General features: G+C 37.4%; 1 protein-coding gene across 4 annotated transcripts in view; it reads left to right on the top strand.

Moving 5' to 3' along the window:
• Window positions 1–16,377, top strand: part of SLC39A10 (solute carrier family 39 member 10) — a 237,460-nt gene extending 221,083 nt beyond the window's left edge. For all 4 annotated transcript variants that reach the window (XM_053698576.1, XM_053698574.1, XM_053698575.1 and 1 more), the window contains exons 9-10: window positions 11,981–12,171; window positions 14,396–16,377. In XM_053698576.1, the coding sequence (XP_053554551.1) occupies window positions 11,981–12,171; window positions 14,396–14,548 (344 nt within the window). In that variant the 3' untranslated portion in view covers window positions 14,549–16,377. The remainder of the gene's footprint in view (window positions 1–11,980; window positions 12,172–14,395) is intronic.
• Window positions 16,378–17,193: the final 816 nt, after the last annotated feature.

The raw sequence follows: 17,193 nt of genomic DNA, 5'->3' as shown, positions 1-17,193 counted from the left end.
AACAAAAGCCTGATCCTTCGTCCTCAGGAGCAGTTTCAGTTTGGAAACCATCTCCAGTCTGGAATAAATCCAAGCCTGCTAGAAAGGCAAAGCCTGCTTCTAAGTTCACATGAAGGTACGGCCCTCATTCCAGTTCAGCTGGTAGGGGGCAGGTTACGTTTTTTCAAAGAAATTTGGATCAGTTCTGTTCACAATCTTTGGATTCAGAGCATTGTTTCAGAAGGGTACAGAATTGGTTTCAAGATGAGACCTCCTGCAAAGAGATTTTTTCTTTCCCGTGTCCCAGTAAATCCAGTGAAAGCTCAAGCATTTCTGAATTGTGTTTCAGATCTAGAGTTGGCTGGAGTAATTATGCCAGTTCCAGTTCCAGAACAGGGGATGGGGTTTTATTCAAATCTCTTCATTGTACCAAAGAAGGAGAATTCCTTCAGACCAGTTCTGGATCTAAAATTATTGAATCGTTATGTAAGGATACCAACGTTGAAGATGGTAACTGTAAGGACTATATTGCCTTTTGTTCAGCAAGGGAATTATATGTCCACAATAGATTTACAGGATGCATATCTGCATATTCCGATTCATCCAGATCATTTTCAGTTCCTGAGATTCTCTTTTCTAGACAAGCATTACCAATTTGTGGCTCTACCGTTTGGCCTTGCTACAGCTCCAAGAATTTTCACAAAGATTCTCGGTGCCCTTCTGTCTGTAATCAGAGAACAGGGTATTGTGGTATTTCCTTATTTGGACGATATCTTGGTACTTGCTCAGTCTTTACATTTAGCAGAGTCTCATACGAATCGACTTGTGTTGTTTCTTCAAGATCATGGTTGGAGGATCAATTTACCAAAAAGTTTTTTGATTCCTCAAACAAGGGTAACCTTTCTGGGTTTCCAGATAGATTCAGTGTCCATGACTCTGTCTTTAACAGACAAGAGACGTCTAAAATTGATTACAGCTTGTCGAAACCTTCAGTCACAATCATTCCCTTCGGTAGCCTTATGCATGGAAATTCTAGGTCTTATGACTGCTGCATCGGACGCGATCCCCTTTGCTCGTTTTCACATGCGACCTCTTCAGCTCTGTATGCTGAACCAATGGTGCAGGGATTACACGAAGATATCTCAATTAATATCTTTAAAACCGATTGTTCGACACTCTCTAACGTGGTGGACAGATCACCATCGTTTAATTCAGGGGGCTTCTTTTGTTCTTCCGACCTGGACTGTAATTTCAACAGATGCAAGTCTCACAGGTTGGGGAGCTGTGTGGGGATCTCTGACGGCACAGGGAGTTTGGGAATCTCAGGAGGTGAGATTACCGATCAATATTTTGGAACTCCGTGCAATTTTCAGAGCTCTTCAGTTTTGGCCTCTTCTGAAGAGAGAATCGTTCATTTGTTTTCAGACAGACAATGTCACAACTGTGGCATACATCAATCATCAAGGAGGGACTCACAGTCCTCTGGCTATGAAAGAAGTATCTCGAATTTTGGTTTGGGCGGAATCCAGCTCCTGTCTAATCTCTGCGGTTCATATCCCAGGTGTAGACAATTGGGAAGCGGATTATCTCAGTCGCCAAACGTTGCATCCGGGCGAATGGTCTCTTCACCCAGAGGTATTTCTTCAGATTGTTCAAATTTGGGGGCTTCCAGAGATAGATCTGATGGCCTCTCATCTAAACAAGAAACTTCCCAGGTATCTGTCCAGATCCCGGGATCCTCAGGCGGAGGCAGTGGATGCATTATCACTTCCTTGGAAGTATCATCCTGCCTATATCTTTCCGCCTCTAGTTCTTCTTCCAAGAGTAATCTCCAAGATTCTGAGGGAATGCTCGTTTGTTCTGCTAATAGCTCCGGCATGGCCTCACAGGTTTTGGTATGCGGATCTTGTCCGGATGGCATCTTGCCAACCATGGACTCTTCCGTTAAGACCAGACCTTCTGTCGCAAGGTCCTTTTTTGCATCCGGATCTGAAATACTTAAACTTAAAGGTATGGAGATTGAACGCTTGATTCTTGGTCAAAGAGGTTTCTCTGACTCTGTGATTGATACTATGTTACAGGCTCGTAAATCTGTATCTAGAGAGATATATTATAGAGTCTGGAAGACTTATATTTCTTGGTGTCTTACTCATCATTTTTCTTGGTATTCTTTTAGAATTCCGAGAATATTACAATTTCTTCAGGATGGTTTAGATAAGGTTTTGTCCGCAAGTTCCTTGAAAGGACAAATCTCTGCTCTTTCTGTTCTTTTTCACAGAAAGATTGCTATTCTTCCTGATATTCATTGTTTTGTACAAGCTTTGGTTCGTATAAAACCTGTCATTAAGTCAATTTCTCCTCCATGGAGTTTGAATTTGGTTCTGGGAGCTCTTCAAGCTCCTCCGTTTGAACCTATGCATTCATTGGACATTAAATTGCTTTCTTGGAAAGTTTTGTTCCTTTTGGCCATCTCTTCTGCCAGAAGAGTTTCTGAATTATCTGCTCTTTCTTGTGAGTCTCCTTTTCTGATTTTTCATCAGGATAAGGCGGTGTTGCGAACTTCTTTTGAATTTTTACCTAAGGTTGTGAATTCCAACAACATTAGTAGAGAAATCGTGGTTCCTTCATTATGTCCTAATCCTAAGAATTCTAAGGAGAAATCGTTACATTCTTTGGATGTTGTTAGAGCTTTGAAATATTATGTTGAAGCTACTAAATCTTTCCGAAAGACTTCTAGTCTATTTGTCATCTTTTCTGGTTCTAGAAAAGGCCAGAAAGCTTCTGCCATTTCTTTGGCATCCTGGTTGAAATCTTTAATTCATCTTGCCTATGTTAATTCGGGTAAGACTCCGCCTCAGAGGATTACAGCTCATTCTACTAGGTCAGTTTCTACTTCCTGGGCGTTTAGGAATGAAGCTTCAGTTGATCAGATTTGCAAAGCAGCGACTTGGTCCTCTTTGCATACTTTTACTAAATTCTACCATTTTGATGTATTCTCTTCTTCTGAAGCAGTTTTTGGTAGAAAGGTACTTCAGGCAGTGGTTTCGGTTTGAATCTTCTGCTTATGTTTTTCATTAAACTTTATTTTGGGTGTGGATTATTTTCAGCAGGAATTGGCTGTCTTTATTTTATCCCTCCCTCTCTAGTGACTCTTGTGTGGAAAGATCCACATCTTGGGTATTCATTATCCCATACGTCACTAGCTCATGGACTCTTGTTAATTACATGAAAGAAAACATAATTTATGTAAGAACTTACCTGATAAATTAATTTCTTTCATATTAACAAGAGTCCATGAGGCCCACCCTTTTTTGTGGTGGTTATGATTTTTTGTATAAAGCACAATTATTCCAATTCCTTATTTTATATGCTTCGCACTTTTTTCTTATCACCCCACTTCTTGGCTATTCGTTAAACTGATTTGTGGGTGTGGTGAGGGGTGTATTTATAGGCATTTTAAGGTTTGGGAAACTTTGCCCCTCCTGGTAGGAATGTATATCCCATACGTCACTAGCTCATGGACTCTTGTTAATATGAAAGAAATTAATTTATCAGGTAAGTTCTTACATAAATTATGTTTTTTATTGTTTTAAAAGATAGATAATCCCTTTATTACCCATTTCCCAGTTTTGCATAGCCAACACAGTTATAATAATATACTTTTAACCTCTGTGATTATCTTGTATCTAAGCCTCTGCAAACTGCCACTTTTTTCAGTTCTTTTGACAGACTTGCAGTCTAGCCAATCAGTGCCTGCTCCCAGATAACTTCTCGTGCACAAGCACAGTGTTATCTATATGAAATACGTGAACTAACACCCTCTAGTGGCAAAAAACTGTTAAAATACATTCTGAAAGAGGTGGGCTTCAAGGTCTAAGAAATTAGCATATGAACCTCCTAGGTTAAGCTTTCAACTAAGAATACCAAGAGAACAAAGCAAAATTGGTGATAAAGGTAAATTAGAGCATGTAATTTTAAACTATTTTCCATCTGAATCATGAAAGTTTATTTTGGCCTAGACTGTCCCTTTAAATTGGGCCCAATGGTAGCTTTATAAGTATACAGAGAACAATAGGCCCAAAGAGGAGTGGATGCTATCCATTTCTCAACTGCAGCAATTGCAGTTAAATGTTCAAAGGTAAATATTTTCACCATCCAATAAATGGAAAAAAAAAGTTCTGAATAAATATCTAGCATGCAGAGCCACTTACTCTATTTACTTAATTAAATGTCCATGTGGCCTTATTTACATAGGAGAGACCTGTAGGGAGGTAAGGGAGAGGATAACGGAACATAAGTCTATTATCCGATGCAATAACAAAGATGTTCCAGTGTCCTCTTACTTCCTCTCTATGGGTCACAATATAAGTCAGTTAAGGTTCCAAGTTATAGAACAAGTAGATGGACCAAGAAGAGGAAGGGGTAGAGAACATCTTCTAAAAATTAGAGAGATGTTCTGGATTTTTAAATTTGAGGCCTTATCCCCAAAGGTATGAATAAAGATTATAATTGGAGCCTGTTTCTTTAAATTCAACTAAATCAGACTAGTTGCCTTAAATTGAACCATTTTCCCTAAATTAGTGGCTATAACTAAATAAACTTTTGTTTGTTTCTTTTTTACTCTTTTAATTGTTTATGTGGGTTGTATGTGTTTTTAATTTAAATGTAAACTATTGGACTACTCTCATGAGACCATCTGAAATGGATGCAGTATGATTGACATCCACAAGATGTCACTAATGTGCAATAAGTTGCTCACATGAGAACAGGTAATAGGTGAAGGTATAAAAGTCACAAACCTGTGTATAATCAAGTGTACATGACTAAGGGCCTAAGGCTGGCCTGAAACGTATGTTTTGCTCTCTGGACCCTATATGAAATAATAAAGATTTTTTAATGTTGGAGGCTGGAATACACCTTTTTTGTTACTGGATTACTATTGGACGTGGCAAGTCCTACATTCCGTGCCCCTCAACTAAGAGAAAGGTGTGCTCTTTTCCAAAACCTTTGAGAAGTTAACAGTCGTAACATCAATCAGGAATTAGTGGTTCCTTTGTGTCCTAACTCTTCTTCGGAGTGGTTACTTTCGGGCGTTGAAGCTTTATCTTCAGGGCACAAAAGAGTTTAGACAGGCTTCATCCTTATTTGTTGTGTATTCGGGGAAGAGCAGGGGGCAAAGGGCCTCTGCTACTTCTCTATCATTTTGGTCGAGTATAATCCATCTGGCATATGAGACAGTGGGTCACAAGCCTCCTCAGAGGATTACGGCTCACTCGACTAGAGCTGTGGCCTCTTCTTGGGCCTTTAAGAATGAGGCCTCTGGAGCAGATTTGTAAGGCGGCCACTTGGTCTTCTTTACATACTTTACTTTTGCAAAATGTTATAAATTTGACGTTTTTGCTTCGCGGAAGCAGCTTTTGGGAGAAAGGTTCTGCAGGCTGTGGTGCCCTAAGTATAGGGTCCCGCTTCCTTTTACCCTCCCATTTGTTTCATTCAGTGTCCTCTAGAGCTTGTAGACTCTCCTCCCATTAAGATGAAAAACCTAAATTATGCTTACCTGATAATTTCATATCCATCGATGGGAAGAGAGTCCACTGCACCCGCTTGTTTCTCCGGTGGGCGGACCTAAATTTAAATTAATCCTATGGCACCATTTATACCCTGATATTTCTCCTACAGTTCCTTGTTCCCTTGGCAGAATGACTGGGGGATGAGGGGAGTTGGGGGAGGTATTTAAGCCTTTGGCTGAGGTGTCTTTGCCTACTCCTGGTGGCCAGGTTTTTAATTCTCACAAGAAATGAATGAAGCAATGGACTCTCCTCCCATCAATGGAAATTAAATTATCAGGTAAGCATAACTTATGTTTTTCAGCACTCGCTCTTGGAATTAACCAAATCGGCAGCTGTATAGTATATTTAATGGTACTCATTTTATGGACCTCGGAATGATGAAGGGCTGAGTCGGCCCTGCCGGGATTTGAACCTGTGACCTTGGATCTTTTAAACATGCTTTTTTTTTAGTCAGGTCATTTATAAACTGAGCTACCTCACCGGTTTACACACACATGTTCTCACACTCACTCGCTTGCCTATATGTGAGCTTGAGACCAGGAAGAAGGGTTGGGGGAAAATGATTCTACAGCACAGTTCTTGAATACTATGTTTACATTTTTACGCTACTGAAAAAACCCCTAAAGTAGTTAGATTTTTATAACTGATGTTTTAGGGCTTGATTTGTAATACTGATTTTAGATTTTTTTTATATATATTCTTAATCAGTTTTCTTTCATGTAATTGGCAAGAGTCCATGAGCTAGTGACATATGGGATATACAATCCTGCCAAGAGGGGCAAAGTTTCCCAAACCTCAAAATGCCTATAAATACACCCCTCACCACACCCATAATTCAGTTTTACAAACTTTGCCTCCTATGGAGGTGGTTAAGTAAGTTTGTGCTAGGATTTCTACGTTATGCGCTTCTCAGCATTTTTGAAGCCCGATTCCTCTCAGGGTACAGTGAATGTCAGAGGGATGTGAAGGGGGTATCACCTATTCAATGCAATGGTTTTCCTCACGGGGATCTATTTCATAGGTTCTCTGTTATCGGTCGTAGAGATTCATCTCCTACCTCCCTTTTCAGATTGAGGATATACTCTCATTTTCCATTACCTCTACTGATAACTGTTTCAGTACTGGTTTGGCTATCTGCTATATGTGGATGGGTGTCTTTTGGTAAGTATGTTTTCATTACTTAAGACACACTCAGCTATGGTTTGGCACTTTATGTATTTATATAAAGTTCTAAATATATGTATTGTACTTATGTTTTCCATGATTCAGGTTTTCAGTATATTCCTTTTGCAGACTGTCAGTTTCATATCTGGGAAATGCTTTTTTGTGAAAATGCATTTCTTACCTGGGGTATAGTCTCTTTTTCAAAATTGACTGTCTTTTAAATTCGCGGGCAGAATTAGGCTCGCAAGGGTGCAAAATGCCACAGTTTATTGCGTCATTCTTGGCGCAAGATTTTTTGGCTCAGTTACGTTCATTGACGCAAATTCATCATTCCGGCGTCTTAGTTGACGCCGAGACTTCACGAGGTTGTGTCATCTACAAGTGTGTCGTTTTCGGACGTTTTTGGCGCCAAAAAATATTTTTGTTTGTTGTGCGTTATACTTGCTGCCAAATTGTTTCATTATTTAAGACCCCCTTCCCATTTGCCTCTTGCCTTTTTATATGTCAGAGGGCTATGCTGTTTGCATTTTTACCCATGCCTGAAATTGCCATATAAGGAAATTGATAATTTTGCTTTATATGTTTTTTTTTTTGTTTTCTTACATTTGCAAGATGTCTTAATCTGATCCTGTCTCAGAATTCACTGTTGGATCCCTGCTGCCTGATAACAGTTCTACCAAAGCTAAGTGCATTTGTTGTAAACTTGTGGAGATTATACCTCCAGCTGTGGTTTGTAATAGTTGTCATGATAAACTTTTACATGCAGAAAATGTATCCATCAGTAGTAGTTCATTACCTGTTGCTGTTCCCTCAACATCTAATGCACAAGATAAACCTGTAAATTTAAAAGAATTTATTTCTGATTCTATTCAGAAGGCTTTGTCTGCCATTCCGCCTTCTAATAAACGTAAAAGGTCTTTTAAAACTTCTCATAGAGTTGATGAAATTTCAAATGACCGGCAATATACTGATTTATCCTTCTCTGATGAGGATCTATCTGATTCAGAATATCCTGCCTCATATATTGACACTGACAAATCCTCTTATTTATTTAAAAAGGAGCATATTTGTTCTTTGTTAAAAGAAGTATTGATTACTTTATATATGGAGGAAACTAGTACTCTTGGTATTAAAACTAGTAAACGTTTAAATTCTGTTTATAAACCGCCTGTGGTTATTCCAGAGGTTTTTCCAGTTCCTGATGCTATTTCTGATATGATTTCTAAATAATGGAATAGGCCTAGTGGTACTTTTATTCATTCTTCAAGGTTTAAAAAATTTGCCAGCAGTTAGATTGGAGTTTTGGGAAAAGATCCCCAAAGGTGATGGGGCCATCTCTACTCTTGACAAACGTACTACTATTCCTACGAAAGATAGTACTTCTTTTAAAGTTCCTTTAGATAGGAAACTTGAATCTTATCTAAGGAAGGCTTATTTATATTCAGGTCATCTTCTTAGGCCTGCAATTTCTTTGGCTGATTTTGCTGATGCTTCAACTTTTTGGTTGAAAACTTTTCCGCAACAAGTATCAGATCATGATTTGTCTAGCATTGTTAAGTTGATTCAACATGCTAATAATTTCATTTGTGATGCCATTTTTGATATCTTCAAAATTGATGTTAGATATATGTTTTTAGCTATTTTAGCTAGTAGAGCTTTATGGCTCAAATCTTGGAATGCTGATATGACTTCTAAGTTCAGATTGCTATCTCTTTCTTTCTAAGGTAATAAATTACTTGGTTCTCAGTTGGATTCAATAATTTCAACTGGGGGGGGGAGTTTTTTTGCCTCAGGATAAAAAACCTAAGGGTAAATCTAAAGCTTCTAACTGTTTTCGTTCTTTTCGACATAAGGAACAGAAATCTAATCCTTCCCCAAAGGAATCTGTTTCCAATTGGAAGCCTTCCTCAAATTGGAATAAATCCAAACCAATTAAGAGATCAAAGCCAGCCCCAAGTCTGCATGAAGGTGCGGCCTTCATTCCACCTCAGCTGGTAGGGGGCAGATTAAAATTTTTCAAAGATGTTTGGATCAATTCGGTCCAAAATCATTGGATTCAAAGTATTGTTTCTCAGAGGTGCAGAATAGGATTCAGAGTGAGATCGCCTGTGAGAAGATTTTTTTTCTCACGCATTCCAGTGAACCCAGTAAAGGCTCAGGCTTTCCTGAAGTGTGTTTCAGACCTGGAGTTATCGGGAAATCATGCCAGTTCCGTTTCAGGAACAGGGTCTGGGTTTTTTTTTTCAAATCTATTCATTGTCCCAAAGAGAGAAAATTCATTCAGACCAGTTTTGGATCTAAAGAATTTGAATCGATATGCAAGAGTACCAACTTTCAAGATGATGACTATAAGGACTATTCTGCCTTTTATTCAGCAAGGGCATTATATGTCCACAATAGACTTACAGGATGCATATCTTCATATTCCGATTCATCCAGATCACTATCAGTTCCTGCGATTCTCTTTTCTAGACAAGCATTACCAATTTGTTGCTCTTGCCTTTGGCCTAGCGACAGCTCCAAGAATCTTTTCAAAGGTTCTCGGTGCCCTACTCTCTGTAATCAGAGAGCGGGGTATTGCAGTGTTTCTTTATTTGGACGATATCTTGGTACTCGCTCAGTCATTACGTTCTGCAGAATCTTACACGAATCAAATAGTATTGTTTCTTCAAAGACATGGTTGGAGGATCAATTTACTAAAAAGTTCTTTGATTCCTCAAAGCTAACCTATTTAGGTTTCCAGATAGATTCAGTGTCAATGACTTTGTCTCTAACAGACAAGAGACGTTTGAAATTGGTTGCAGCCTGTCAGAACCTTCAGTCTCAGTCATTCCCTTCAGTAGCTATGTGCATGAAAGTTTTCAGTCTCATGACTGCAGCATCGGACGCGATCCCCTTTGCTCGTTTTCATATGATACCTCTCCAGCTTTGTATGCTGAACTAATGGTGCAGGGATTATACAAGGATATCACAATTAATATCCTTAAATCCCAATGTTCGACTTTCTCTGACTTAGTGGTTAGATCACAATAGTATAATTCTAGGGGCCTCTTTCGTTTGTCCAACCTGGACTGTGATCACAAGAGATGAGTCTTTCAGGTTGGGGAGCTGTTTGGGGATCTCTGACAGCACAAGCGGTTTGGAAATCTCAAGAGGCGAGATTACCAATCAATATTTTTGAACTCTGTGCAATTCTCAGGGCTCTTCAGTTTTGGCCTCTGTTGAAGAGAGAACGGTTCATTTGTTTTCAGACAGACAATATCACAGCTGTGGCATATTTCAATCATCAGGGTGGGACTCAGTCCTCAAGCTATGAAAGAAGTATCTTGGATACTTGTTTGGGCGGAATCCAGCTCCTGTCTAATTTCTGCGGTTCATATCCTAGGTATAGACAATTGGGAAACGGATTATCTCAGTCGTCAGATTTTACATCCGGGAGAATGGTCACTCCACCCAGATGTGTTTTCGCAAATTGTTCAGATGTGGGGGCTTCCAGAAATAGATTTGATGGCATCTCATCTAAACAAAAACTTCCAGGTACCTGTCCAGGTCCAGGGATCCTCAGGCGGAAGCAGTGGATGCATTGACACTTCTGTGGTGTTATCAACCTGCTTATATTTTCCCGCCTCAAGTTCTTCAAAGAGTGATCTCCAAGATCATCATGGAGCAATCGTTTGTGCTGCTGGTGGCTCCAGCATGGTCTCACAGGTTTTGGTATGCAGATCTTGTTCGGATGTCCACTTGCCAACCTTGGCCACTTCCATTAAGGCCAGACCTTCTATCTCAAGGTCGGTTTTTACATCAGGATCTCAAATCATTAAATTTGAAGGTATGGAAATTGAACGCTTAGAGGTTTCTCTGACTCAGTGATTAATACTATGTTGCAGGCTTGTAAATCTGTTTCTAGAAAGATTTATTATCGAGTTTGGAAGACTTACATTTCATGGTGTTCTTCTCGTAAATTCTCTTGGCATTCTTTTAGAATTCCTAGAATTTTACAGTTTCTTCAGGATGGTTTGGATAAAGGTTTGTCTGCAAGTTCCTTGAAAGGACAAATCTCTGCTCTTTCTGTTTTATTCCACAGGAAAATTGCTAAACTTCCTGATATTCATTGTTTTGTACAGGCTTTGGTTCGTAGCAGACCTGTTATTAAATCAATCTCTCCTCTTTGGAGTCTTAATTTGGTTTTGAAGGCTTTACAGGCTCCTCCGTTTGAGCCTATGCATTCTTTGAACATTAAACTACTTTCTTGGAAAGTGTTGTTCCTTTTGGCCGTCTCTTCTGCTAGAAGAGTTTGAGTTATCTGCTCTTTCTTGTGATTCTCCTTTTCTGATTTTTCATCAGGATAAGGCAGTTTTGCGGACTTCATTTAAATTCTTACCTAAGGTTGTGAATTCTAACAACATTAGTAGAGAAATTGTTGTCCCTTCTTTGTGTCCTAATCCTAAGAATTCTTTGGAGAGATCTTTACATTCTTTGGATGTGGTGAGAGCTCTGAAATATTATGTTGAAGCCACTAAAGATTTCAGGAAGACTTCTATTCTATTTGTTATCTTTTCTGGTTCCAGGAAAAGTCAGAAGGATTCTGCCATTTCTTTGGCATCGTGGTTAAAGCTTCTACCATTTTGGTGTATTTGATTCTTCTGCTTACGATTTAACTTTTTATTTTTATTTTTTGAGAATAAACTTATATTTGGGTTGTGGATTAATTTCTTTCAGCGAAATGGCTGTTTTTATTTGTATCCCTCCCTCTCTAGTGACTCTTGCGTGGAGTTCCACATCTTGGGTATTGCTATCCCATACGTCACTAGCTCATGGACTCTTGCCAATTACATGAAAGAAAACATAATTTATGTAAGAACTTACCTGATAAATGCATTTCTTTCATATTGGCAAGAGTCCATGAGGCCCACCCCCTTTTTTATGGTGGTTATGATTTTTTTGTATAAAGCACAATTATTTCCAAATTCCTTTGATGCTTTTTACTCCTTTATCACCCCACTCCTTGGCTATTCGTTAAACTGAATTGTGGGTGTGGTGAGGGGTGTATTTATAGGCATTTTGAGGTTTGGGAAACTTTGCCCCTCCTGGTAGGATTGTATATCCCATACGTCACTAGCTCATGGACTCTTGCCAATATGAAATAAATGAATTTATCAGGTAAGTTCTTACATAAATTATGTTTTTCACACTTTTTCTTTTTCTCCTTTCTTTTTCTTGCTTGTTGTTTTTCTTTTCTCTCACTTTTTTTCTCTTTCTCTTTACAGGAGATTTTGCTGTCCTTCTCAAAGCTGGCATGACTGTTAATCAAGCAATTGTGTACAATCTCCTATCTGCAATGATGGCTTATGTGGGCATGCTAATTGGTACTGCAGTTGGACAATATGCCAATAACATTACCCATTGGATATTTGCTGTGACAGCTGGCATGTTTCTCTATGTGGCACTAGTAGACATGGTAAGCGTTGTCATTTTTTTTGTACATGCATTACGAGAAAACTTTGGTTTACATTTTGGCACAAGGCAGGTTTAGTTGTTGTGAGTTTTTTTTTGTTTGTTTTAATTGTCATTTTTTGTTAACATTGTTTGCTCTATACAACCATCATGTCACACATATTCAGCAAAAAACAACAAAGATCTAAATCTCTCCAGTTTTAAACTCATAAACACACAGACAATACATTTAAATTGAAATGTATTACTTATTCTATACAATATAACAAGATTTACTAAAACTACTGGTGGTTTTAATACATTTAATATATTGAAAAGGTCAGTGAAATAAGGAAAAAAAAAATTACTTGTAAAAATCATAACACAAATGGTATTTTAAAATAAATTGATCTAAAACTTATATTGGTTTTAAATAGCAACTCAAGTCTGTGAAATGATTTGTTTCTGATTAGTCGCAAGTACAGGGATAGCTTCCCTTTACCTCACTGTTTTCTCATGGTCCACTTCTCATATTCAGGTCGACCATCACTTGGTTTTACATTCAACAATGTTATGTAAAGGCAAAACTTTGTGCTTCTGTATTCACAATTAAACATTAAAGGGACATCCCAGCCAAAATTGGAATCCACATGAATGCATTTCATTTTTGAATAGTATTTTTGTAATATACATGTATTGCAAAAATGCTTATAGTGAGAGTTATAGCTGTATTTAAATATGCACCGTCTACCAGCATTTTAAAGAGACTAAGGTGCTTGTCCCATCTGGTAATGACTCAATTTGTTAATTGCTGACATGGTACAAGAGCTCCGAGGAGCTGCAGTATTTAAAATGCTGGTGGAGAATATCTCGCTATAGCTTACATGCACGTGCAGAGAAAAATGTTGAAACTAAAACAGTAATAACCCTTATTAGAAGCATTTTTGCCAATACATGTATATTGCAAATATCTTTCTATTCAAAGGTGTAATTCAGCTATGTGTATTTACATTTTGACTGGAATGTCCCTTTAATTACCCTTTAGTAACTAATCTCTTACATTGAGCATGAAGCCTTGAAATAAGCAAATTAAAATAAAGTCTGTTATTTGTCCTCAGTAAAATATAAATTATCAAACCTACAACTTGTATTGATTCAATAATTGTGTGCTGCAAAATATTTGGAGGTGTTTAACTTTGTGAGTGGGCATTTTAAAGAAGTCGGCGACATTGACTACTGACCGTATATGGTCATAAAGTACTATCACATGTTTAAACCATATTGGCTTGCATGATTTAACCTGCCTTTTCAATTTAACGTTATTTCTGTGCTCCTGCTGCTAAGAGTTTTAAAATCTGTTCGACCCTAATTAGTCTTTTTTTTTTCTCTACAATAAAATGTGTTGATCAGCATACATGACTTTCTGTACATGGGATTAAAAATATTATGAATTCCTGATTAAAATGAATAACTTTCTTTGAACAAATGGTCACAAGTCTGTACAAGTCCTTTTGTTTTATTAAAATACTTTGAAGTGCCACACGCTCATTATATAGCAGCAGATTTATTCAAGTCATAAAATGTGTGAACTCTTTGTTTTATAAAATTGCTGTTTAAAATTAAATCTAAGAGTTGATATGACTACATTCTTTCGGTAAAAGTAAACTCTTAAAGTGTCAACATTGACTAATATTAAATGCTCCCTTTTTAAATACAGCTCACACTATGTCACTGAAATATTCAAAATATTAAGAACTATTTCAATGTCATAAGTTTTAAAATGAAAAATGTGTAGCGTTGTCAAGTTTTTAAGCCACAAGGATTTGGTTATCCCAGCTGAACTGCAATCTGTTAAACCCATTTTTCTTTTTCTTTCATGATTTAGATAGAGTATGCTCTTTTAAGCAACTTTCTAATTTACGCCTATAATCCATTTTTCTTCGTTCTCTTGCTATCTTTATTTGAAAAGCAGGAATCTAAGTTTAGGAGCCAGCCACCAACCGACAAGCGCTTCCCAGGATCCTGAACCAAAAATGGGCCATCTCCTAAGCTTATATTCCTGCTTTTTCAAATAAAGATAGCAAGCAAACAAAGAAAATGGATAATAGTAGTAAATTAGAAAGTTGCTAAAATTTGCATGCTCTATCTGAATCATGAAAGAAAACATTGGGGTTTAGTGTCCCTTTAATTGAAACTCAGTTATGTGTCCACAGCAGTGGTATATTCATATAATATATTTTACTCCACAGCTTCCAGAAATGCTTCACGGAGATGAAGAAGAAAGTGGACATTGCGCACTTGGGCAGTTCATCCTACAGAATTTAGGACTGCTGCTTGGTTTTGCCATCATGCTAGTCATTGCTCTTTATGAAGATAAAATAGTATTTGACATCCAGTTTTGATTTTTCCCACAGTACTGCTCCATGTGACTCAGTTGTAAAGTTTGTCTCTGCTTCGTAAATTGTTCAAAGAATTCCATGCAGCACCTGCTTGTGCCATTTGCAAGAAAAATGTGATCCTTAAGTTGTTAAATACTCTGACTTTTATGGTACAGTCCAACATAGCGGAGCTGACCACAATTCATTGGCAATGGCCCCTAAACTGGTCCAGACTAAGTGCATTTACTCAGACAGAAAGTTGATTATAGACACGCTAAGTTCACGTTAACACGGTTTTAATTTTTCATTTTACTTCATTTTTTTTCTTTTAAAATCACAGCGTCATTAAATGGGCGTGTCTGTTGCCACAATATCCTTTAGTTGCCAGTGAGGACCACACGCATTGCTAGTTTATATGCTGCAGTCCTCTCTGGCATCCAGTGGGGTAAATGAGTTTGTTAAATAAAGCACTTTTTATATATGAAATTTAAAGAAGAAATTCTAATCTGTAAATGCACAGTTAATCCCCTGGTTTCAATAATAAAAGACATTACAAACTGCTCTGCTTTTGTTAAAAGCCCATCTGAATATGAGAATCATTAATAACATCAAGCTCTAGCTAAATACTATAATATATATGTACAGTAATATTAACCTTAGGAAGTCATTCTGGTAAATGGTTCATTACATATTTCAAAGCTATAGAACAGACTTAAAAATAGAATCCTTTCTTTGAGCTGTATAATAATATAGTGTAGGAATTATTTTGCTTGATTTGGGGGAGGGGTATGTAGCTTTAATTAAAAAAAAAAACTATAAAAAAAGTAGATTCAGGGCTACATTAGAGATGTAGATGAAGAAAGTCTCACGCGCTATATATATATATATATATATATATGTGTGTGTGTGTGTGTGTATGTATGTATATACATACATATGTACATAGAGCCAGATATATACACTTACACACACATATGATCACCTGCCGTGCTCTCTTCTCTTATGCACACCCACCAGTCATTCTTTTACAGGGACATTAAACAATAAATACTAGGAGAGTTGCTGCACATGTGCAAACAGGTCAGCACTGAAACACTAGATTTCAACATGGCGGCACCTAAATATTGTGCTTATAAAATGCATTTAGTGTTTAATGTCCCTTTAAGCACACACCACAAGACAGTATGGAGACACAGCACTTCCATCATCTGTTTCTATTTATTTACATTAATTATCCCCTTTATGGCCTCCAATAAATTCTTCCCTTTCTGGACAGCTGTGCTGTGATCATTATAGGATCAGCATACACAAGTATCTGCCAATCACCAGTCATATCCCGCTCCGAACTGCAGTGTTGTGATTCCCAATCAGTATTTTGCTACTTGTTTAAAGGGACAGTAATAACCTTGAGATTTTTATATAAAATGTTTAGTTAAGCATAATGAAACAACTTTGATATTTATTTTGTCCCCTTTTCATGTAATATAGCTCTGAAAATTAAGGATTTTCAGAACTTGAAATGCACCTTGTTGACTTCCCAATGCTAACCCTGCTACATTTCCCTAATTGGCTTTAACTGCTAACTGCAAAACATTGCATTTTCTACTAACATTATGATTGGCTCCTCTAAATAAGGCAGATGCTGGGTAGTGTTTGGCTGTGAAAATGTTAATAACAGAAATATATTTTAATTACAAGGTGTTTACTGTCCCATTAACCCTGTTAGGCCTAAATGTACAAAACTAACCGGTTCTAACAAATCAGAACACTATATTTTTGCGATACATTATACGTCTATTGAATGTTCCTTTAAGTATCTGTATCAATAAAAAAGGAAGACCTTTTTAGATCCATTGCTCTGACCAGAATCATTGTGATGAGAATGGTTACAAATGCTAAAATAATACGTAAGGGCCATAATTCAACTTCACAACACAAATTTAGTTTGTCCGGTCATTGGTGTTTTTTCCCTTAAACATAATTCTATATTGACTGCATTACATGTTTTCTGTTAGCCTAATTGTTTCAGTTGTAAGAATAAATCTAAAGGAGAACATTTCTACTTAAATATAATGTTCTGCAGTCATTTGGGAACACACAAAGGGGAAAGAATGACAATACAGTGTCTCTTTAAGTACCTGTTACTCATATAATTGTTCATGGGTTGATCAGTTTTGTGTGTCTAGCTTGGGTTGGGCTATTAACAGAAATAGTAATAACAAAAGTTTGTCAAGCACACGTGAACAATTTGAATATTTTATGACCAGTTTATTTTGTTACCTTAAATTTAGAGCCCCCAATCCTGAATCCTCTGCCCAACCTGCTACAGCTTTGTGGCAAATCCTCTTTAAACTGCACTTAAGCCCTTGAGCTAAAAAGCAGCAGTTCTAGAGCTTATATTGAATAGGATGTGAGCTGTGCTTTTTTTATTGGCTACACAGCAACAAAATAGCAGCATGGGATTGGCAGAATTATAGAAGCTTTCGGACTCTATATTTAAGGTAAGGAAAATAAACTTTTAAAAAGTGTTTTCAACAAAACCTGTTTATAGTGATGGTGAATTCTGACAAACTGAGCCACATATTTCTAAAGGTCTTAACTTGCATGTCGATATGCTTTTTTATTAATCAATTCACCAGGACACTGAATTATTTCACTTTTATTACTGC

This window comes from Bombina bombina, chromosome 1, assembly GCF_027579735.1.
Source record: "Bombina bombina isolate aBomBom1 chromosome 1, aBomBom1.pri, whole genome shotgun sequence".
NCBI classification, from domain to species: domain Eukaryota; kingdom Metazoa; phylum Chordata; class Amphibia; order Anura; family Bombinatoridae; genus Bombina; species Bombina bombina.
The sequence above is the reverse complement of the archived record's forward strand: the minus strand, read 5'-3'. Positions and strand labels throughout refer to the sequence as shown.